We start from the raw sequence: 25,227 nt of genomic DNA on the forward strand, positions 1-25,227 counted from the left end.
ACCCAACACATGTACAGCTATGATTGATTTAGCATTAAGGTTGGATCATAGAATGAATGAGCGAAAGGGAGATAGGAAAAAATCCGAGGTGGTACCTTTTGTACGATTGGATAGAGGTAGGGTGAACAGAAACAGTGAAGGGGAACCTATGCAGATTGGAGGAGTTAGGGGACCATTATCGACCACAGAAAAGGAACAGAGAAAGGCTAATAATTTATGCTTGTATTGTGGCCAGCCAGGACACTATATCCGTACTTGTCCAAATACTCCTAAGAAGGTAGGGAATGGAGATAAGAGCAAGGTCGAGTCGGGAAAAGGAGTGGGCCGGCCTTAGGGGGAACAAAGGTGTCAGGCTCAGTGGTAGAAAAGTTCCCCACGTGGGTAGCAAATACTTCAAGAAAAGGTAATTCTCACTTGTATATACTAGTAACTTTGATTTTTGCCTGTAATAAACAGATGGTGTCAGCCATGATAGATTCAGGGGCTACTGGAAATTTTATTGACATTGATTTGGCCAAAAGACTAGGGTTGCCTTTGAGAGAAAAGACTCAAGTGGAAGGGGTACAGTCGGTGGATGGGTCACCTTTAATTTCGGGACCCATTTGTCAGCAAACTCAAACCCTAGAAATGAGGTGTCAGTCTGGCCATGTGGAGGATATCATACTAGATCTCATAGCAGCTCCCCAGTTCGGTCTTATTTTAGGAATTCCTTGGTTAACTCAGCATAATCCAAGAATTGATTGGGTAGCTAGAGAGATATTTTTTGAAAGTACGGAATGTATGGGTCACATTGAAGAAGAAGTGAGCCCTGCATTGTTTTTGGCAGATCAACCACCAGCAGCACAAGTAGTGGGGGCGGTGGGAGCACAGGTTCCAGGGCAATATCAAGAGTATGTGAATGTGTTTGATAAAGGAGGAGCGGAACAACTACCCCCCCATAGACCATACGACTGTGTCATAGAGTTGGAACCTGGGGCTAAGCTACCATGTAGTAGAATATATGCATTAACGGAAACTGAAAATCAACATTTGAGAGAGTATCTGGATGATATGTTAAAGAAAGGGTTTATTAGACATTCTACATCACCCGTTTCATCCCCATTGTTTTTTGTGCCTAAAAAAGAGGGTACCTTGAGAACATGCATTGATTATCGTGCATTAAATAAGGTGACAGTTAAAAACAGATACCCACTCCCTTTAATTTCTGGATTGTTGGACCAAGTGAAGACAGCGGTGATTTACACCAAGCTTGATTTACGTGGGGCATATCATTTGATTCGGGTCAAAGCAGGGGATGAGTGGAAAACTGCATTTCGAACTAAGTTTGGATTGTTTGAGTATTTGGTGATGCCTTTTGGTTTGTGTAACGCTCCTGCAGCATTTCAATTTTTTATGCAGGAAGTTTTGAGTGAGTTTTTGGACATTTTTGTTATTGTATACATTGATGACATTCTAATTTACTCAAATTCACAAGAGCAACATGTGAGTCATGTACGGGCAGTGTTAAAGAAATTACAAGAACATCAGTTATATGTGAAATTGGAAAAATGTGCCTTTCATGTGAAAAGAGTGGAGTTTTTGGGCTTCATATTGACCCCAGAGGGTATAATTATGGACAAAAACAAAGTACAGGCAGTTTTGGATTGGCCCAAACCCCAGTGTGTCAAAGATATTCAGTCTTTTTTGGGTTTCGCCAATTTTTACAGACGATTCATTTCTAATTTCTCTCAGGTCGTAGCCCCTATAACACGACTATTAAGAAAGGCAACCAGTTTTTGTTGGAATGAGGATGCAGAAAAGGCTTTTCAGGAATTAAAGACGGCATTTACATCAGCTCCAGTGTTGCGACACCCAGACACGGATAAGATGTTTCAAGTGGAAACCGATGCGTCCAATGTGGCTATAGGGGCGGTGTTATCGCAGAAAGATTCAGAAGGAAGTTGGCACCCAGTAGCGTATTATTCACGAAAACTTACTCCATGCGAACAAAATTATTCCATTACAGATAAAGAACTATTAGCTATCAGAGCTGCTTTCCTGGAATGGAGACATTATCTACTGGGAGCTAAACATCAGGTGTTGGTTGTGACAGATCATAAGAATCTACAGTACTTTAAAACTGCCCACACATTGAGCCCAAGACAATTACGGTGGTCTCAATTTTTCAATGAGTTTGATTTCGTGGTGACTTTTCGGCCAGGAAAAAGAAATGGTAAGGCAGATGCCTTATCCCGTCAACAAAACCTGGACAACCCGGTATCGGAAACAAAGTCCATAATCCCTGCAGAGAAAGTGGTAGGGGCAGTAATTTCTAAATTGATGACACAAGTGAAACAAGCAATGCAGAATCAAAAGAATCTAAGTTGGGGAATGAGTAACCCTTTGGAAACATTTAAAGGGAATCTTCCTTACTATGATGGAAGATTGTATTTGCCCACTTTGGAACTCCAAAAGAAGGCTTTGCATTGGTGCCACAACTCCCCTTTGGCTGGTCATTCAGGGAGTAAAAAGACACAGACTCTAGTGGAAAAATACTTTTGGTGGCCGAATTTGAGACAACAGGTGATCAAATATGTGCAGGAATGTGAAACATGTGTACGAAGTAAATCTGATCATACAAAAAAGGCAGGGTTACTTAAACCATTGCCCACTCCCACTAAAATCTGGACACACATATCAATGGACTTTATTACAGACTTACCACCAGATGATCAGTACGACACAATATGGGTGATAGTGGATTATTTGTCTAAACAAGCTCACTTTGTGCCCTGTAAAGGAATTCCAGGAGCAGGGAAATTGGCGGAATTGTTCTTACAGCATGTGGTCCGCCTGCATGGGCTACCACGTACTATTGTTTCTGATAGAGGACCACAATTCACATCCAAGTTTTGGCGCGCTTTCTGTCAGATGTTGGGAATTGATTGTGCTTTGTCCACTAGTTATCATCCTCAGACGGATGGACAAACTGAAAGAGTTAATCAGACGCTTGAACAATACCTGCGTTGTTATTTACATGATGGTATGGAGTCGTGGGTTCGGGCATTATGGTTAGCTGAATTCACATATAACAATGCTGAACATGCATCCTTGGGAATGTCCCCCAATGAGTGCTTATATGGGCAGATACAGGAAATGTTGCCAGAACAGTTACCAGAGATTGAAAACCTTCCAGTACTGCAAGACAGAAGGCAATTAATTCTAAACATCAGACAAAAGGCGCAGGATAATCTTGAATATGCAAAACATCAATATAAAATGTATGCAGACAAAAAGAGAAGGGGGGCTCCTCAGTACAAGGTGGGAAATAAGGTGTGGCTATCCACACGCAACTTGTCGCTGGTAGGATCTCGAAAATTTGCTCCTAAATACATTGGACCTTATGAAATAGTAAAGATTGTGTCTGAGGTTGCAGTGAAATTAGACTTACCTAAGTCTCTGAAAATTCACCCGGTATTCCATGTGTGTCTCCTTAAACCTGCAGCACCTGGAACACGCATGAGGAGACCACCTGCCATTCACAAAAAGGATCATGTTGAATATGAAGTAAAGAAGATTTTGGATTCAAAAAGAAGAAGACAAGTGTTATGGTACCTCATCCAGTGGACTGGATATGGATTGGAAGATTGTTCCTGGGAACCTGCTAGTGCAGTACATGCACCTCGTCTGGTAAGAATGTTTCATGCAAAGTATCCAGAAAAGGCAGGTCCTGGGAAGAGCCCTGGAAGGGGAGGTAATGTCAGAAATAAAGGATTGTGGAGTAAACGAAAGCAGGTACGGAGAAACTACACTTCCCAGTAGGCATTGTAGTTTCAGGGGGCCGTTAGGTCACAGCTGCTAGTGATCTGCAATTAGTGCGGGTCTTCATAACGGCCGCTCGCCCATGCTTCAGTGCTGTTGATTAATGAATGGAGAGCACGGGCGGCGGCGGCGACGGCAGCAGGCAGGAGCAAAGCAGAAGGCTGAGAAGGCGTGAAGGAATCACGCTTGCTATGCCGTGTGAAATCTTGATTCCTGGGCTACGGCGATGAAGACTTGATTACTGCCTTATTCTCTGCAGGTCCGGGTCTGTCACGGATGACTCCCCGGGCCATAAAGCTAAGTGGTGCCTATGTTTATTTTACTTGCTGGGCTGCGGCGGTGAAAACTTGTTTATTGCCTCATTCTCTTCAGGTCCGGGTCAGTCACGGATGACTCCCCGGGCCATAAAGTTAAGTTGTGTTAAGTTTAGTGACTTGCAGAGATACGGCGGGGATTTTGGGAATCTCTGACTTTCAATGCAGTTATGTTTACGCTGGTCTGTGACAGTGATTTGTAAAATACAAATGATGCCCCCATTTTTGTGAAGCTAATTTTGCTGAATGCAAGAGAGATATTTTGTTAGTAAGCCTGTTACATGGATACTAGGTGCCTTCCCAGTGCATTGTTTCATGAATTATGAAGTATCTGGGTGGGACAAGGTTATGCACACAATATTGACAAGGCATGTTCTCTAATGCAAATGGTTTTCTTTGTATACGCACAAGGTTTTGTAAGGTTACGTGAATTCAGGAGTCAGGTCAGGTTGCAGGAGTAATAATTGAAGAATTCCTTCAATTAAACTAGGTGTTCTTATTTTGTATATGTCTTGTTCTCCCTTCCTTTCCTTTATTTATCCATCCCCTTTCCCTAACTCCGTCTTCCCCCCATTGGCTGCCACGTGGCTACCTGTAATTCTAAAGTCAGGCGCCCGTGCCAACCACGGTGGGAGGGGTCGATCCATTCGGCTTCTGTGGTTCGGGAGAGAGGATTGAAACCCACTCTCCCTTAAGTTCAGAGATCTTGACATAAGTGCTGCGGGCATCCCCTGCTGCCGTCTCAAAAGATTAAGCAAAGCCGGTTTCCATACATGCAAGTACGGGAGTGGGTGACATGGGGCTAGTCTGAAACGTTTGTGGGAAGAGAAAACCAAACGTTAATTTCGTAAAATAGCTTTGTCTTTTCTCCCTCAAACATTTTAGCTTTGTGAAAATCACAGTAATTCATATGGGAATACTAGCATATGTTGGTGAGCCAGCGCAGTAATGTTTTTTTATACTGGCATATATTGCAGGAAACGTGGCATGACAATACATTGGGAAACGCGCCTGTGCACTTTTGGCGATGCATCTTTTTGTTATTGTTATCTTGCATTTATATAGCACCTTATATACCATTGGTATGGTCCGAAGGCGCTGGTAGGTAACGCCCTTGGGAACCGAAGTTCATATCAATAGAGAGTCAAAACGGTGCGTGTGGGCACCAGGTATGGGTGCAGCTCGTACGGTATCCGTGTAATAGCTGCATTCTAGCGGTAGGTGTGCTGGTTGTGAGGTCAGGGGTATGTGTTCGTTCTGGGAGGAATTATCCAGAACGGATGTGGCTGCGTTAGGCCGGAGGATAACGCTTGGCTGGGGGGTGTGTTACCAGCAGTGATTACTTAGAATGATGTGGAGTGAGCGACGAGTGTATAGCAGTTATACCGAATGGTGTCATAGTATCACTGTGTTCTAGTTGATGGAGAGAGTAAGCGTGGTGGTGGGAAAAGATGCGTTATATACCCTTTAAGAAATTCTCTGCATTCCAAATCATACTATATACGTCCGTTCCTTGCACTCCTATCCACTCCATGCATCCCAGTCTGTTCCATATATTTCGGTCACGCATTCATGCATTCCGGCTTGCTACGTGTTAGAGTTTGCCCCGTGCGCTCCAGTTCGCCATGCCTGCTCCAGTCATTGTGGGTTAAATGCACTTTAAGCATCCTCTGCGTTCCAAACCATACTTTATATGTTACGCAATTCTATGCGCTTCAGTCCATTTGATGCCCTCGTATCCACTCGTCAGCCTCACGCGTGTACCCACTCGCCCCTCTACGTATTCTTCCTCACTATGCATTCTTCCTCTACGCACTTACTCAATCCAACTCCCTTTACGCACTCAGCCCTCTACGCATTAATCCCTTCTACACCCTTATCTGATCCCGCACTCACTTGCTCCCTGCACTCATCTGCTCCCGGTACTTATCTGTTTTAAGCACTCGTGTCTTTCACGCATTCACATCAGTATCCTGTTCTAAATATTTGTCTCTACACTCATCTGTTCTATGAATGGATAGGGCGGATAAGTGAATGGTGCCACTCATCTGCCCTATCCACTCATTCTCTCATCCGTTCAATCCTCTCTTCCACTTTGTCCACTCCACACACTCATCACACTTCCATATTCATGCGTTGTCCATATTGATGTACTCTACATACTCATCAGGTTCACATACTCGACATTTCTACACACTTATCCCGTATACGCTCATCCGTTCTGGACATTCATCTGTTTTAGGCGCATCTACGTTCTACTTGCTTAACCATATTACACGCTCATCCACTCTACATGCTTGTCTATTCTACACACTCATCCACTCAACATGTTCATCCAATCCATACACTCATCCGGTCTACACATTCATTCAAACTCTATAGTTATCTGTTCTAAGTAATTCATCTACGTCATTCACTTTGTTCACTGCGCATGCATTCTATTCATTTCGGGAGTCTAAATCTTATTACTCATATTAATCATTTCACTGCTTTGATCCATATTAATTTAATTCTGTTTGCCCTTCTAGATTATGGGGTGTTGTTAGTTGCCAGTTTCTTGCATAAGGTGGTTTGATGGATTGGAGTCATTGAGTTGTTGTTGGTCTGTTTGGGTTGGTACAGGTTGATTTTAGGGGAAGAGCCATTTTTCAGCAGTTTGCGAAAAGCCATTAAATCCTCAGTCTGGCGGATGTGGGGTGGGAGTGAGTTCCATAGCGTGGGGGCCACGGCCGAGAATGATGATCCACCTAACCTAATTGAGTTTGTCTTAAAGACTAGGAGGCCGGCTGAGCTTGATGAAGGTGCGTGGCGGGGTTGTAGGGTTTTAGCTTGTCTTTAAGATATTGAGGTCCTGTTTTATGCACTTGGGCCAAGTGCAAGAAGCAATTTGGCTGCCGCGTTCTGTGCCCTTAGGAGTTTATTCATTTGGAACGCGTGGACTCCGAGGTATAGGGGGTTTGCGTAGTCCAGTCTTGATATAACGATTGATTGGACCGCAGAAACTCTGTTGGGAAAGGAGAGATATGGAAAGATGCGCCTAAGGGTTTTAAGGTGGTAGTGGCAGGACTTTGAGACGTTGTTGACTTGGCGCGAGTGTTACGTCAGAGTCAAGGGTGCATCCAAGATTTTTCACTGAGTTGGAGGGGGTCGGAGATTTGCCCATGGCGGATGGCCAGGGTAGTGGTTGAGGGAGAAGCTCCAGGTTTCCACACACCATGATTTCTGTTTTGGATTTAACAGGAGGTGGCTTTGGGTCATCCAGAGTTCTACGTCAAGCAGGCAGGAGGCCAGGTCTGCAGTTGGGTTTTGAGTTCAGGAGTTTTAAAATTAGTTGAGTGTCATCGGCGTAGTTGTAGCACAGGATGTTGTGGGAACGGATTACTGGTGGGAGGGCGGTCAAGTAGAGATTGAACAGGAGGGCGGATAGGCACGCTCCTTGTAGGACTCCCGTCTTGACTGGTCGGGCTTGGTGGTATAGTCGGAGATGATCCTTGAGGAATGAAGCTATCCATTTAAGAGCAGTTCAAGGAATTCCTAGGGAGTGGAGGCGGTCTAGGAGGATTGAGTGGTTGATTGTGTCGAAGGCAGCGGATAGGTCAAGAAGTGCCGCGGAGTCTGCAGTCATTTTAAGGTCATCCCAAATTGAGGTTAGGGCGGTTTCAGTTCCGTGACGGGCTCTGAAACCTGATTAAGCGGGGTCTAGGAGATTGTTGGCTTCGACAAAAGCATTTAGTTGGGAGTAGGCAGTTTGGTCAATGAGTTTGGTGTTTGAGATGGGGCGGTAGTTTTTGGGCTCGAGAGAGTTGAGCGAGGGTTTTTTTAATTAGAGGTTTGACATAAGCCGTTTCGAATGCGTCTGGAAAGATACCAGAGGAAAGGGAGGTATTTATGATGGATCTTGCATGTTCACCTGCGCAGGTGGAAGTGAAGATTTCTTTGAGGGTTGTGGCTGGGCAAGGGTCCAGAGGCGAGCCTGGTGGTTTGCGGGCAGATCGAAATTGCTCAGGTGATATTGGACTAAAGGATTCAAACGTTGGTTGCGTAATGGTTGCATCTGGTGGGGTGGCCGGTATGGGGGTTGAATTGCTTTGGGGACGTAAGAGAGCTAGGTTGGTGGCTAGAGTATTTGTTCTTTCGAGAGCCGTGGTGAAGAAGTGGAGGGAGAGCGAGTTGCACAGTGATTGTGAGGGAGTCGGGACGGTCGTGTTGCAAGCCGATTTAAACAAACCCGATGTCTGCCCCTTTATCCACATTTTCGTTTACTGGGTCAAAAACAGGTACAATTTCCAGGGGAGTGGGGAGGGGGGGGGTAATCATTCCAGGTTATTTCCAAGAGTTGTAAGGGTGGCAGGAAAGGAACTAGTCCCACCACCATAGTCAACCCTGCCCAGAATAGGAATAGGAAGGGGGACCTCAATTATGTGCAAACCGCGTCTACACAAGTCATCAGAAACTAGAATAAGCAACATGGTATATGCTCCATGGCCATGTTAAAAAAAAATAATAATAATAAAGTTACAATAAATTGCATGCATTTTGTAATATTTCAATGTTTTTGTCGCCAGTCCCCTTCATCATGCTTGCAGACACTCTTTAGCGAGAGGGAGCTTCTGTTAGTTTACTGCAGTGAATTCTAAAGACATCCCATGGGGTTATTATAGCCTAATGTGCATCTTTACTGATTGGCACAAAACAGGTCTTTCCCTAGGATGATCTGCCAGTTTGAGTATATGGTACGCGATACAGTAAAAACGGGACCAGTTTGTTTAGTACACATTAAAAGCAACTAGGATGTTAAAGAAAAAACGTAAGGGACAAAGTGTTCATGCAGAATTACAAAGGCGGTTTGAGTTACACTGTAAAAAAAATAAACCACAAAATACAAAATCACGCTCCGTGCACTGGTAGCCATAGGGATGGATGTGTGCACTCCGAAAACAAAAGGACATGCTGGGTACGTCATTCAAGTCAGTGGAGCAATGTTTTATTTAAAAAAAAAATAATAAAATAATCCTAAAAGCATCGCTATAGAAAGTAAAATTAAAATCAAGTGTAAGAGACATCGGATAAAGTGAGTATTAACAGCACAGTCTGAAGGCACGAGTGTTCCCTGGAAGAGGCGCCACCATCACCGAGTGCTAGATATTCCCTTTGAGGATACTTGTTTATGGGCAAGGCGCCCAGTGCAGCACACAAGATGAAATGGGGAAGGGAATGGTCGACGTGAACTTACACGTCTCAGAAGGGAAGGACTTGAAATCATAACCACTGGTAATTGCCAAGCAGCTTCCACTCGGTTTTTAGCTGCTTTGTCCATGCATGGGACTACCTAAAAGGGGCCAACCACATGGTATTGAAAAGCAACAATTTAGCTTAAAATGCCAGGTTGTGTGCTGCGCACAAAAGAGCAAGCAACGACAGGCAAGTTTGTCTTGTAGGGCATTTGTTAGGCGCCCCCCACTACCCAAGCACAGGAATCGATAGGCCCATGGGTGGGCATACCCCTCTTACGCAGGGAGGCTACAAACAAAACTATAGATACAAAGATTTGCAATTCTCCTCCTTCAAAGCTTTCTGGCCATCACTAGTGTTTGCATTTGGTCTCCTTAAGTAGAAAAGTCCAGACACAGACGGGTGTCTTCCTCATTGTGCATCTATCCCCAGATAAGCCCCAAACCTTTCTGAAGCAACCTCCAGGTAAAAGGACTTTACTCTCATTCCCCATTCACGTAACAAATGCTGTACTGTTGTCGGATTTTAACAGCAATCCTCTATATAGCAACTGCTTTCTTAAGCGCATATGTACAGTAGAACCACTGTACTAAGCCAGCTACGAGGAGCACAGCCACGGTCTTTGAGCCAGGCCATCGCAGACAACGTACAGATGGATTTTGTGGGTAGCCAATGTATTAAATCTAGTTTAATTTGAAAGTAGCAATGCACTGAACGTGATGTAACAGACCACAAACTCACCAACAGCTCAAATATTCTGCATACTCACCCTAAATACACCATACCTCTACCGCAGCTAATCGTAAACCACCACAAACCACGCAACGCTGAACAAGAAACTAAGCCAGCCACACAATTCTCCATACACGCACCCATACACCAAACACCACAACTTCCAAACAAAACTAGCACACAGTGACTTTTTCCGAAATGAAGCTACCAACAGCTCATCAATTGCTCTTGCGCTTTTCCAGTCGAATCCCACCAACAAAGGCCTCCCAGCCCCTCCATTTTCAGATCCGTCAGGGCTGCAAGAAACCACAAATGTGGCAGTGGTGCGTTGTATAAACCCCAACAAGTGGTGGAAATGGGGGAAAAAAAATTGGTGGGGGATCCCACAAGTGCGGGGGTGGAGTTTAAGGGGCCGTGGCTGAGAGCTGGCAGTTGACCTCCCTTCAAAGCAAATGTCCAAAACAATAGTTTAAACGGCGTCGTTTCTTTGATGTTGCTTCTTTGCCAAACTATATATTAATTCCACTTTAAACCACCTCCATGGCTCTGGTCATGAGTTACTTTACGATGCGGTTAATAGTTTGACCAGTGTTGCTGAGTAAATATTCTTTAAAATGCACAATTTTCATCCCTTTTTATAAAAAAAAAATAATACCTCCCCTCAGGTACTATTCACACAGGGCGATTTCTGTTCGACATAGGCAACGTTTTTTTTACTTGAACCACACCACAAAGCTCCTGCAGCTCCCCTCTGAAAGCAGTTGGGTGGCTGCATTGTGTGTGAGAATAGTGCAATTTATTTATTCATGCAATGTTGGTCGGAAATCTATTTATTTATGCCTTGTTTGTCAGATACAGACCAACATTGCATAAATAAATAATCCAGATCCATGCATCAACATTGCATAAATAAATAAACCGGGTCGAGGACTAACTTCCTCTGGTGGCTAGTTTGTTTTTCTTGCAGCTGTGAAACTTCCTCTGGTGGCTACAGTTTGTTTTTCCTGCAGCTGTGACCTGTATCCAAGTCCTCCTGTGTACACGTAGGGGGCGGAGCCAGCAGAACGCTCATGGCGGCAGTGAGCTGCTCCATCCCCCTACTCTGTGCCGCCGTGGGTGCTTTTTCCCTCCAAAATAATATGGCTTGCAGTGGCTGGTTCTGACCAGATCCCGAGATCCGGCTACACATCTGGTGGTGGATCTCGGATCCGACAAGAGCCGGCCTCAATGACCAGCACTGCCAATAACCGTGCCTCGGAAAACAAGTTAAGAGTCACAACAACCAGGAAGTTTACAATCATACTCACCAAGAACAGTTACTTGGATGCGTTTTTCTTCGCCGGAAATGAATAACTTGAGTACGTATAGGCCACTGTCGCGCTTGGTGGCGCCCAACAGATGAAATGAAGCATTCTTAACAAAGAACTTTACCCGTTCCTTGTATATTTCCTGTAGGTCCGCCCCTTTTCTACCATAATGATAATCCAGAATAGACTGGGATTTTGTACTGGCGGTTTTCTTGCTCCACTCCAGGAACCCATCGCCTTTTAACTCCGACTCAACCCCTGGAATCGTAAGGTTTGATCCATTCAAAGCATAAACCTGAGGAATCCCCTGAACCTGCTCCTCTGCAGCATCTGAGGAGAAAATAAATATGCAGAGGCATTAGTTCACTGAGTTTCAGGGAGAGCATACAGCTGCTTCGTTGGCAGGGACTAAACAAGCCTTTATTGGCCAAGGTGTGGGCTGGGAAGTTGTGCTGTGGACATCAGTGCCAATAACAGCAACCAGAGCCTGAAAAGATATTGTAAATGCAGGTGTGAACGCCATCTTGGCAGGCAGCAGACATCTTAGGCGAACAGTATTTTTGATGTATCCGAGTCAGGAATGACATGGAGCAGGAACCAGGCTGACTCAAGGAACAGGCTTTTCAATGAAAGGTAGGAGAGTAAGTAACAAGCCTCTGGCCTGGTTCCCAGTCTATCACCAAGTCCCAACTGACACTCCGTGGAATCCCCAGGCCTCCCACACTCCAAGCTCCACCTCACCATTCTATGAGGCCCCTGCATACACACAGCCAGTCACCACCATCATACCAGGATACCACAATGTTGCATGTTAGTATTAGGCCCCCCTTGAATGAGCACGACCACCACCCCACCGTGGCCGTGGATCCACAACCTTCTACATTGTTTGGAAAGTTACAGGCCCCAGCACCCTGTAATGTCATGAGAAAGCAGCTGGGCAGTACCATCCCACGAAGCAGATAGCAAAGCCTCCATCTATTGCTGGATTGCGTTCTCATACTACAACGGTTAGCAGCTTTTGGAAGATTTGTCCACGGCCCATCTAGGGTTAATACAGAGGACATATGGTGGAATATGCTTCATGGGAAACTAATTTCATTAAAATTGGCAATTGTTAGATTTCTATCTGAAGTGTGTGGGCTAATGGAGCCCTGTAATTTATTTATTTAATTACTTGTATTGCGCCGTTAACTCGCGAGTTTCAGGGCGCAGAAACGTGAACACAGACAACAGAAATGGACGGGACACTTCCTGTAATAAATTGAGAGGCCTGTGGATTTCTTTACCTAAGGGATAAAAACCATAGATACATGTTCACTTTGCTTTGTTATGGCTTGTTCAAACTTCTGTTTTATAACGGTTAACTGTGTCCGTAAGATATGTCGTTTACTTATGTTTTATCTTTCTTCAGTTGTTTCGGCTTCTATTGCAGTTGTTTTGTAAAGGTTTATTTTGTGTAAAAAAAAAATCCCCCCCCCAAAAAAAAAAAAAAAAAAAAAAAGGGAAGGATAGCAAAGCCTCCTGCCCCCAACTAACAATCCCAACACAACAAACTGCATTTCCATGCTTTCATCCCATGACCCCCAAACATTTCACAGCACCACCCAGACCATAACACCTTCACACTGATATCAGAAGGCAATGATATCGCGCCTCAAGGAAAGGATTGCGTGATGTTGTGCGCATTGGCATTAGAAAAATAGTTCAGTAATGTTCGAGAGTTGCTTATCGGTCTTGGAGAGTTAAGCGTGTGTGACCTCCGTTCTCCCTTGAGCCCATCCCTGTATCTACCAGGCGCAGGTTATAATCATAAGAATAACATTGTGTGTTAGGTAGCATGACAAGCCCAGCAGCACCCAAGTGAACAGAGATGAATAATGATCGGGCTTCCCATGTGGAGCAGGCCCTACATCTATAGGCCTCCGCCAATCCAGATTTTAGAATTCTACTGTATACAATGACGTCATTAGAGATGCTTTTTGTGCTTATAATGTACTGTAAATGCCAACAGATCTCAGAACGTTCTGCGGCTGCAGAGTTCTTCGCTAATGCATTCGTATTTTTGTAGAAATGGTTATCCATGTGAGAGTCTTGGGCCCGTTGCCCACAGTAGGCTTCTGGTGTGAGCGTGCCTTTATCAGTCACCATGGACCACAATATGCCAATGAGGCTCAAGCTGCACAGATTTACACTAGATCTGCATTGAATTAGCAAGCAATGTTACCCTAGTAGAGAATTGGTACCTATTGCGCAATCCTAAAAACCCTAGAATGCATCAAGGTGTGACATACACATGCAATGGTGTTTTAGCCTGCTTAGTTACAGTAGGGGTCCAACCACATGTACCATGTTTGGGTGCTTGCAGGTGACTCATTTTACAAATAAAACAAGTGGACGATGGTACAAGCCATTCACCCTATACAGAGCCACTGGTAGGCAGAAACGAGGCTTAGTGGGACAATAGGTCAGGCGCACAAGCAAGACAAGCAGGGCAGAAGATCCCAGGAATAGAGTACGGGTGCGCATTAAGCTAGGGAGCAAACAGTGCTGGTACAAATGAGGGGCAGTGGGGTCGATACAAAGGGTGCATGTGATGCTTAGGGGCATGGAGGAGCATATTCTAAATGTGGCTCCATTTGCCCTGAAACCTACACACCTCCCGTCCTATAAAAAGAAGGCGTTGACCTCAGACAAAAGCACATTATTCGAGTTTAGTTACTACAGTAAGGCTTAAGCGCTCCAAAGTGGGCATGACAGGTGTGTCCATCCGAAACCCTAAACGCTGGCGCATTTACTATACTAACTTACATTATAAAAGCAGGCTTTTGCCGTAAATGAAACTATGGCTGATTGATCCCCGAAGAAGAGAAAAAAAAAAATAAAAAATAAAAAAAAAAAAAAAAAAAAAAAGGGGTCCTTCGAGCGGAGGCAGGGTCTCAGCGGTAAGTACTTGGATGAGGAAGAGAGACGTGGAAGCAATGTTATGCGCCCAAACAGAAAAGAATAAACTGACAAGGCCGTTCGTTTGGGTGTTCTGCTGTTCGCCGCATTAATAGGCACCATGGAGTTGGGGTAAAAAAACGAGCGTCTGAAGTAACAGCGAGTCTCACCCGGAAGCCTGGCTGCAACCCCGGGAAATGCGCCCGAACCCAGCCCCGGCCGCCCACCTTGAGCAAGAGGACCCCCACCCCAGGGTGCGAGTGCACGACTCGAGAGCAGCCTACCTGGGCTCAGGAGCGCGAGGAGGCAGCAGCAGGCGGCGTAGAGCAGGGAGGCCGGCGCGTGCATGGCTGGGCTGCGAGTGTCCACACGTTCAGTGCTGCGGAAGTAGCTCGGTGGCGTGACCGCGTGACGTGCCGCTTGCATCACGACGTCGCTACGTCACGCCGTGACGACGAGCACACACGGGCGGGGCCATCAGCTCACGTCTTCTTTTTCTTCTCGCGCGGCCGTTGCGCCAGGTAAGGGGCGGACCCCGCCCATCAGGTGAGGCGGGCCTTTCGCCGACACTCCACCGATTTCCCAGTGCGTTTATCCGGGAGGGCTCTGGCATTGCACTAGCGCCATCCTCTTCCTCTCCTTAAAGGCGTTGGTTCTACGGGGCGGGCAAAGTGGTTTAATCTCCGGGCCCCTGCCATACAAAAAAACGTCATTTGCCACAGACATTTCGCACCAGCCCAGGCCTGTTCAGTCTTTCAGTCCGAGCCCAGAAGGTACACCTCCGCCGCGGAAACAGGCGACGGGACTCCTCGTCCAGCTGAACACTCGCTGGGAGGTCTCCATAGCACCGAGTGCGAGGAACGGCCGAGGGGCTGCCGCGCCCATGGCAGCGCAGGGTCGGGGCGGGCACAGGCTCCTCCGACGGTGAGCGAACGGGCGTCGCTCTGGAAATAGGAGGCGGGGTCGCGCTCCCGTCATCACGTTCAATGTCGCTGGGCGCATTGATTTGTCCTTCAGTGCGGCACGTGATCTCTAGTAAAGTAGTCCTCTCAGAGGCAGCGTCAGTTTAGAAAATAAGCTGCATTCTCCTTCAAAACAAGCTGACTCTGTAGTAAAGAAGACACAGGTGAGGGTGGAGGAGCTTTTTTATTCCCAACCAGCCTAAGCCCAGCAGTGCATACAGCTCTTTAGAAATGCCAACTGTACATCTTGGAATGTGGAACATGGTTCATAGTGATAATTTCGACAACAAAAATGTCGAAAGTCAAAATTTCGAAAAAAAAAATATCGACTTTTTTTTTTCAATGCATTTTTTATCGAAATGGGGGGGTTCCCCCCCAACCCCCTTTTAAAATTTTTTTTAAAATTTTTCCCTTTTTTTTAACTCCCGAACCCCTAAAATAAATATATAATTAAAAAAAACGAAAGTCGACATTTTTTTTTCTCGAAATTATGACTGCCCACCGTGGAACATTATACAACAGTAAACAATCCAACATGACATCAAGGCATGGGTGGAATTCTAAGCATTAGAATTCCACTCAAGTCGTCATTATAACACTTCTCCCCCCCCCTTATTCAACTGAAGAAACATCGCACCAGACACACCTAACACACAGTCACACTCACCCTAGCACGTGCACAGACACACCTGAGGGAAGAGAAAGGAAAGGAAGAAGAGCTAAGGGAGAGAAGAGGACGAGAAGTAATAGGAAGAAGGTACTACAAAGTACCCAAAACACAGAATAGTGGTGTCATTAACTACAGCACCCAACACAAAGCGGTGCCCTTAACTACAGCACCCAAAACATGCGGAAGACTATCGGTAGCAGCAGCTGGCACAGAGATGGGAACAGAATGTACCTCTGCAGCTTGGCCATGAGGACTTGCCGCAGGGACCATCGGTTGTAAATCAACCGGTCTGTCCCGAGCTGCTGAAGCTGAAACTCCTACAGGACCATCACAACTCACCACAACACTTCCTGAACCTTGTCCTAGCATATCACCCGGCATAGCAGGGGGCCCACTACCTGCCGAAACCACTGTCTCCTTATCCACTACCACCACACGCCTAAGACTCCATGTGGATCCATCATCTAGTTTCAAATAGCCACGACCACGCTTAACTACTCTGCGCGGACTTAAGTACTTGCTTAAACCCTTGGCCACAAACCTGGGATTCTTGACTTGAACCAAATCACCAACCTTCACGGGGAGGGGCTTCCTGCGAGTCAGCTGTTCATTCAAGAAACTGGTGCTCTCAACTTAGAGCCTGGTTTCCTCCCCCGCATCAATTCAAAGGGAGAGTGACCAGTGACAATAGAAGGGGTCAGTCTGTATGCCTTAAGGGATTCTGATACCACCTTTCCCCACGGAAGACCATTAGCAAGGGCCAATTGGATGGCTCCTTTGATAAAACGGTTCATACGCTCCACCAACCCATTGGCCTGTGGGTTGTACAGCGCAACTCTGTGATGACGAATGCCCAGATCATTCAAATAATCTTGCATGTACTCCGACACAAACTGTGAGCCATTATCCGTCACCAAACCTGCAGGAACACCTTCCCTGTCAAACACTGCAGAAATGAAATCAACCACTTTCTCAGCGGTAACCGTAGACAAAGCTGTGGCCTCCACCCATCTCGACGTGTAATCTACCATAACAACAATAAATCTCAGACCCCCTCCCAATGAATCAATGGGGCCCATTATATCAAGTGCTATCTTGGACCACACCTCGCTGGGTAATTCCACCGGATAGACAGGTTGAGCAGTAGGGGCTTTGCTCTTGTCGCTATTGGAACAGGCTGCACAATCTTTCACAACATCCTCCAAATCCGCATCCATTCAAGCCACCAATAGTCTTCTCTGAGCCTCCTTTTGGTCATGGATCTGCCTATGTGCCCCTCATGGGCCAAATCAACCAGTTTCCCTCTAAGTGAACGAGGAGGAAACAACCGTGAACCTCTGGCCAGACCCCATGGACCCACCGACAATTCATCCCACACATGGCCATAGGATTTGGACAACTCTCGGACCCAACAATTCCATTGCTTAACACTTCCTTCATTTCCAACAACTCTGGATCAGAGCCACATTGTGTGGTCCACTCCAGCTCTGATACTGCGGGCACAATACTGGCCACCAAGGTACAATCATCCCCTTCTGCCACTTGCAGTTCGACCCATCAAGAGATCTTGGAAAACTAGACAATCGGCCACCGCATTCCTAGATCCCGGAACATATTCAACTTTGAAATTATACTCAGCCATATCTGCCATCCACCTCATGATGCACGTAGACGCGTGAGACAGACCCCTAGTTGTCAACACATGCACTAAAGGCTTGTGGTCTGTGCGTAGGGTGTATTCAATTCCCAACAGAAAAGTTCTGAAATATCTGGATGCCCAAACAGCGGCAAGAGCCTCCCTCTCAATGACAGCATACCTAGTCTCAGCCTCTCTGAGTACTCTGGATGCAAAGGCAATGGGTCGTAGTTCGCCTTCCACCCTCTGCTCCAGAACAGCCCCTATCCCATACTCACTGGCATCAACAGTGAGGATAGTTTTCCTAGTCGGGGAGAATGAACCTAAAGACGGGGCTTGTACAATTTCCTCCTTCCTTCAATTTGGTAAACTCTGCCTGACACTGATCTGACCATGCAAAATGCACACCCTTCTTTTTAGCAGGGATCTCATACTGACAGTCTTGTCAGCATATGATGGTACAAATCTGCTGTAGTATTCCGCTAGACCCATAAAGGATCTCAATTGGTCCTTGTTTACCGGAACTGCTGCTGCACTCAATGTCTGTACCAATTCTACCTTGGGATGAATGCCCTTAGCATCTAATGAATGTCCCAAATATGTCACACATGGAACGCCTACCTTGCACTTACTGAGCTTTACAGTGAGACCACTATTCTGCAAAACACTCATCACCTCCATAACCCTGCAATCGTGTTCTGCCCGCGAACTCCCCCACACAAGAATGTCATCTTGAAAACATTCAACTCCCTTAATAGCACCGAAAAGCTTCTGCATGATCCTCTGAAAAACCGCAGCCGCGGATGCTAATCCAAACGGCATCCTGCGAAAACGGAATGCGCCAAAAGGGGTTACAAAAGAAGTAAGCGGGCGTGAATCTGTGTGTAGGTCAATCTGATTGTATGCAGATGAGAGGTCAAAAGTGGAAAAACATGAAGCGCCAGAAACCAACGATAGCATCTCATTGATATAAGGTAAAGCGTGTCTATCCACCCAAATGCATGAATTGAGATCTCTGAGATCCACACACATTCTCAATCCTCCATCACCCTTCCGTGCTAACACCACCGGGGCCAGCCATTCTGAAGATTCCACATCTTCTATGACCCCTGATTCCTTGAGTTTGCACAGTTCCTGTTTTAAGGCATCTCGAGCCATGATGGGGACCATTCTAACCTTGTGGACAACAGGTGTCGATCCTCTCTTAAGCACTATCCTGTGTGCAAATCCCTTCAATTTGCCCAATTCAGAAGTGAAAACAGACGGGAATCTACTCTCCAGGATTTCTGCCGTTATTCCCCCAGACGACACATTGCGATTGTTCCCTTCAGATACACTCATTACCGGAACAGGTTTACCTGGCCTGATGAGAAGCTCCAGGGCAGCTTTTTCCTCTCATCCCACCACTGGGTCACCATCCTGGGCTACATACATTTTACCCCTAGCCGTCCTACCTTGAAACTCTATGTCAGCCCATTCAAAGCCTATAACTTTAATGGGTAGGCGTCCATAGGCATATGGGTTTATATCTGGAGAAGACAATTCAGAAACCCTTTTGTGGAATTTGGACTCATATAGCTCAGGGGATATCATGGTATATGGAGACCCTATGTCCACCATCATCTCTAGCGGGACACCATTGACCATCAGGGTCGCCCACGCTCTCTTCTTACAACTACCCACACTCAGCATCGAACCTTCCAGTACACTTCTTTCATTCCCATCAGAACAACCCATGTAACCCACTATGGTCACTTCAACATCTTCCTCCTGGGTGTCTACCATGTTCACAGAGTCCTTATTGGAGACAAGACTCCTACACATACGGGCAAAATGTCCCTTAGATTTGCACTTCCTACAAGCTACATTGGCAGCTGGACATCCTTTTACACCTGTTAGATGACACGCCACCCACAGTTCTTGCACAGGTCCTTTGAGCCTTTGAGGAAGACCCTGCTCTGGTGTCTTTGCATCTCCCCTTGGTTTCCGCAGACTTGCGGGGAATAATGGCATGCACAGATTCTCCCTTGTCTGCCATGACCCTTACACTCCTCCTGGATTCTTCGATGGCACGTGCTATCTCAATGACTTTATCTAGAGGTGGATCTTTCTCTATCCACAGTCTCTCTCTGACACGTACGTCACTCGTGCGCATCATCACTTGGTCACGGATGTATTCGTCAATGGTCCCCGTGAATTTGCAGGTTGCAATTAAAGTACGTAAGGCAGTCACAAAGGCATCAATGCCCTCTCCGGAACCTTGACCCCTCGAGAAGAAATGATACCTTTCAAGTACCACATTGGCCTTCTTGCCAAACCTGGCTTCCAACTTTCCTAATGCGGTTTCATAGGCAAGTACTACCCCTGGTGGGGCATCACCCCCTTCAGCTCCTTCTGCGGGGACAGCGGGGGCAGCATGCACATTGGGACCAGGACGGTGCCTGAACAATCTGAGTCCTTCGGTTCCTAAACAGTTAAGTAGCGCTGCTTCTTTCTCATCATCAGTGAATTTTGCCCCTCCAGCTGCCCTCAAGTAGACCTTGAATGTGTCTACCCATAAGTCCCATACGATTGCAGGCTCCCCAGGGTTGGCCAGAAAGGCTGGAGGTGGACGGGCATTGTTGTGTTGCATTTCTGGCTGATTAATCTGTTTGATAGATCCTGTGTTCAACACAGCATAAGACCCTCACAGTCTTCAACCCCTGTGAGTAACAGGCAATGGGAACGCTGTCTGAAGAATGGACCTGTCATTTAATGTTGCCCAAAATCCACTGATCACACGTGCAGTTAAACTTTCGCTAAGAATGTCACACTTCCAGCGCTGGTGGAGGACACGGCATGCACAGGGTTAATTCCTTCGAGACAATGAGGAGGATGCCCTCCTCCAGACACGCCTCACTGCTGAGCGTGTGCAAGGTCCGCTAAGAAAGGCTGCCTCCGCTCTCTTCCTTAAAATTTCCCTATTCCTTCCCTCGAGGTTGTACAGGGTTAATTTGTCCCTCTTCCTGGCGGGTGCACGCCTCCGGCACACCCCTTTCCTCCGTGTGCAGTGGGAGGGGCTTCCGCAATCCGAGAGCCCTCGTCTCAGACTTCCTGATCGGTCGCAGCTCCTGTTGCGGCCGTTACGGGATCCCTCCTCCTCCCTCGTTAGCTCCGGATACGCGGCGCTGCTGGCGGGGGGGACGTGGAGGGGGCGCTGGCTGCACTGGCTTCCCTTCCGTGACAGGACCGCTTGAAGTTACCGCCGCGGCTGGGGGCCTCCTTCTTTACAGCAGGGAGAGGTGGCGCAGGGGAACGCAGCTGCAAGGTCTGCTGCACAGGGAGGGTCGCTCGGCCCGCTCACCTGTGTTTCTCTTGTCCGCTGGAACGGCAGGGCCCTGCTCTCGACCCGGGGTGGGGAGCGCAGCGGGGCCCTGTCAGCCTCTCTCCCGCTGGATACTGTGCACGAAGCGCAACGCTCTACCCCGGATGGGGAGCAGAGGCTGGAGAGGGCACAGAGAGGGTCACTCCCCCTCCTCTGCAGATCCTTCGATGCGGACAGCGTCGCGGTGTCTCTTCCCTTGAAGAGCCGGAGAGGCTTTGAAACAGGAACTTCTCGTGGAAAAACGTGAGCTACTGCTGGGCCAGGAACGGCTGCGTGGGTTCGGATCCCATCCTCGTCGCCAGTGTAGTAAAGAAGACACAGGTGAGTGAAGGAGCTTCTTTATTGGCAACCAGCCTAAGCCCAGCAGTGCATACAGCTCTTTAGAAATACCAACTGTACATCTTGGAATGTGGAACATTATACAACAGTAAACAATCCAACATGACATCAAGGCATGGGTGGAATTCTAAGCATTAGAATTCCACTCAAGTCGTCATTATAACAGACTCCCAACCTAGTAAGCTGAAAAAACAAGCTCACCTCTAAAACACTGTGAATAGCGCACACAAGTTTCCATGCTAATCCCCCCCCAAATACCAAAACACCTTCTGATGGCAACTCTTTGAGACTTGTTTAATCACGCTTTAAAAACAAACTTTGCACCCAGAAGCGCGTGCCTTTTTGTTTTTTCAAAGCAGTCTTCTGAGAGTTAATGATTTCATTTAAGGTGCAGATGCTACTGGTTAATAAAAATGTCTTAATCTTATCTGCCTTCAACCAATCGGGTTATAAGCACTGTGCGTGTCCTTCAGTGAAGTCCTGTTAAAAAAGTGTTGTAGCGTAGTCTTGTCAATTCAGTTAAAGAACAGTAATATAGAGTAAAAGAAGAAAAGGCCTCAGGATTTATGGCAAATGGGAAATGAGGATTTATGCCTAATGGGAATTTCAAATGTAAATATAGTGCACTAAGGAGATTAAAGAATGTATAGGTTATTAGGGTACCCAAATGTTTTGAGTCGTTACGCTTTTTAGTTATTATAGTTATGTTAGAAAAAGGTTAATGCTACCAGGAGCATTTCATTTGCTCTTTGGTGTTTTAGCATGGGTCTGGTAGTGTCTGGAATACGGTTTTTCAGCCCAATCGAGTAGCACTGCCAGGATCGAGAGGTTTGCTTGAAGTGTGGCCTTGTATTTCAGGCCAATGCCCTGCCGACATGCCATAAGGAGACCCGTAGTCGGACGGCCCAATAGCCCTTTGTTTGCTGGGGCCAGGATGATGTCGTAGCCGTCCATGGCCGGAGTTTGTACCAGCCAAGTCTCTTGGAGGCAGATGATGTCGAATGATGCTAGATTAGCGTCGCCCGTTGTTGTGAGATGTAGATGGCCTCGGGTGTTCCATGAGCAGAACTGGAGTGTGGTAGGAAGGTGGTCGACCGTTGGACAATCCAAAGGCCCTTCGAGCCGACCTGCGGGTTGCTATTTATTCGTTTGTGACAACAACTTGGGTATCCAAGCCCAAAGCCCCTGGATTTTATCTCTTGGTTTTAAAATGGGGAGGGCGTTTTCATTTGTCGCTCGAGGGGTGTCCCTGTTTCGCTGCACAGGGAGCTGGATCATATCCGGTTGGGACGTTTCGGGATTGATCATGCGAGGCCTTGCTGCCTGGCATTTGAAGGTTTTTGTGAGCTTGAGTAGCCTTGATTTGTCCCGTGAAGTGGTTGTGGAGGCTACTTGAGGCTTTGATTTTGAGTTGACCACAGTTTGGAGAATTCCTGTACTTCTTTTGCTTTCGCGACCCTTCTCATATTCAGTGGTTTTGGCCTAGCGGGCCAAGTTTCTCTCCGGATGTCCCGGATCCTTTTGGATGTGTTTTTAGGCTTTGGTTTTGGACGATATATCTGTAGTGATACACGAAATTGCAACCTTGCCAATCAGGGCTTTAGATGACAGCATTAGCCGCTGAAAGCCAATAGTGTATTCAAGGTATGTGCTAAAAATGCTGACAGTAGTCTGTTGTAGCATTTCCATTATGCAGTAGTGAGCTACAAGGAATATGCAGGCCTAGTATGAAATAGGTCACATTATGCATTGTTGATAGACAGGCAGGGAGAGGGCCCCTAGCTCTGTAGCTAATAGGTATTTTTGGAGTGTTTGGAACATCATGGCACCTATATAGCGCTTAGATAGCCAGTCTTAAGCGCTATAAACACTAAGCTATGAGTGCATGCCTTTTAGAGCTTGCAGATGGGGTTAATACATCCCTGCTTCCCTTAGAATATTCAGCCTCACTAACGGTAGCCCTGGCTCCAAGCTAATCTTCCTTTTCTCTGGGAAGGCACTGATAAGACATTCCAGTGTTCGCAGATGGGGCCTGGGAGGGGCTCAGACGGAGCAGTGGAAATTAACAGAGCTGGGTTTTTTCCATGAGCCAGCCTATACTTTGCACAGGGAAAGTTCTGGAACTATGCGTCATGGTGACTGACAGCACGAGATTATAAAATATCCATGCACACATGACTCGGGGGGAGATCGTCCTGTGGACTTGATTCGTGTACAGTCAAGTGCCCGGAATTGGCTCTGACGGTGTCCTCCAGCATTGTTTTTCTGAGCGGGGCTTGTTTTTACAGCTAGCTTATGAAAAGCCAAGGTCTCCCAGTGCTGATTAAAGGGACGTAAGACTGTGTTTCTCTATGTTTCTCTATATTTCTCTATATTTCTCTATGTTTATCTAAGTTCCATGTTTCACTATATTTTGCATTGCTCTAAGTTTTATGCTTTGTAATATTCTTTAACTTGAATCCCAAATGTATATGAAATTCACTGCTTAGAATAAATATGCTAAAAAACTTTGAAAGTGTCATTTGTCACTAGCATGAGATCACTGCTCAGCACAATAGAACCTGTATTTTGGGCTGAATAGGGTATTTTTGCTCTCAAAGGGCTGGCCCCGAGGAAGATTTTGCCCATATCAAGACATTTGGTGGCAGCTTTGTGGGATTTGTGAAGAGCAGTGCCATGCTGTGACATGACAAATTGTGTGAGAGAACACAGTGTAGAGTGGGGAGCAGGCTGTCGCATTTCCTTGGTGGTCTCACTGCAGCTCTGAGACTTCAAAAGGCAGCAATGTTGTGTCGGCTTGCCGTGGCCGATAGCTTGTGTGGTTAAGACTCCCTTCAGTAAATCAGTCGTGACTGACTTATTGCTTGGGATTGGTGCCAGGGAGTACAAGGCGATAAACAAGCGGGAAATGGCTTTGTTTAAAGCACTCCGATGAATGGTCAAGAACGATGTATGCTCAATTAGAAAAGAATTTTATCATGCGGTTTCCCCAGTTTAAAGTTGTAATTTGGAATGCATAGTGAGACGGAGTTCTCATCTCTATTCTGTCATGAGGGCAGGGAAAAAATAATTGCAAGGATTTGACATGCAAATTGTGAATAGTGATTTAACCATTGACTCAGCCCCAGTGTGCTAGCGAGTGGGGGCTGTAATGTTCGGAGGCGAAGGTTCGCTTTTTTGATGTATGCTTTTGAAGTGTTGGCATTCCTGAAAAATAATGAGCCATGCTTAGGAGAATGAGTAACATCTGTGCTGAGAGCCTAAAGAGTTTCTATTTCCTTTTCGCAACTGTAAAATTCCATGTGCTGGTGGTGGCGAATTCTGTTTTAAAGGAAACACACTAAAATGGTTATATTGCATTTTAAGCTGTGCCATGCTTATAATGGGTGAGAGACTCACTTAAAAAGAAAGTGAGTGAATGTTATTTGGATTTTCGATTTTTGTGTATTGATTTGAATTTGCAGAATCAGTTTGCAATGGTTTGGGGGGAAAAACAATTTATATTTTTTCTAAATTGCCCCTGGAGTATTTTTGATCCCACGCTATGCCATGGATTTGTGCTGTTGCCTTATAAGTAATGCATGATTTGGAAATAGTGACCTGTTGACTGTGATACATGATGAAAAAAAATGTTGTTGACACATTAAACAGCCCACAAGCAATATAGAGTGTGGGTTGTTCTTGCAGGAAAAAAACGTGCAGGGAGCTGCAAAATAATATGGCATTTTTATTTTTTAAATGCACTGAAATGAGTGGTTATATTTTGGCAATGGTACAACAGAATGAAACATCTGTGTGTGATAAGATAGCACAAAGATTTAGTGGGTTGTGAGTTCTCTTGAAAGATCGCACATTACTTTGGATTCAGCTCGTGAAGCCAAAACTACAAGGAAAAGGAAAAAAAAAACGTATGCTTTTAAATGGGACATT

General features: G+C 46.1%; 1 protein-coding gene across 3 annotated transcripts in view; it reads right to left on the minus strand.

The window, feature by feature from the left end:
- Positions 1-15,288, minus strand: part of LOC138516931 (uncharacterized) — a 348,123-nt gene extending 332,835 nt beyond the window's left edge. The window contains exons 1-2 of one of the 3 annotated variants that reach the window (XM_069632396.1): positions 14,611-15,287; positions 11,387-11,716 (exon numbers count right to left, since the gene is read on the minus strand). In XM_069632396.1, coding sequence (XP_069488497.1) covers positions 11,387-11,716; positions 14,611-14,752 — 472 coding nt within the window. In that variant the 5' untranslated portion in view covers positions 14,753-15,287. Of the gene's footprint in view, positions 1-11,386; positions 11,717-14,610 lie in introns of all 3 variants that reach the window. The other 2 variants (XM_069632395.1, XM_069632397.1) reach the window with 2 other exon arrangements.
- Between the last annotated feature and the right edge of the window lie 9,939 nt (positions 15,289-25,227).

This window comes from Ambystoma mexicanum, chromosome 6q, assembly GCF_040938575.1.
Source record: "Ambystoma mexicanum isolate Mex_15411 chromosome 6q, UKY_AmexF1_1, whole genome shotgun sequence".
Taxonomy (NCBI): Eukaryota; Metazoa; Chordata; class Amphibia; order Caudata; family Ambystomatidae; genus Ambystoma; species Ambystoma mexicanum.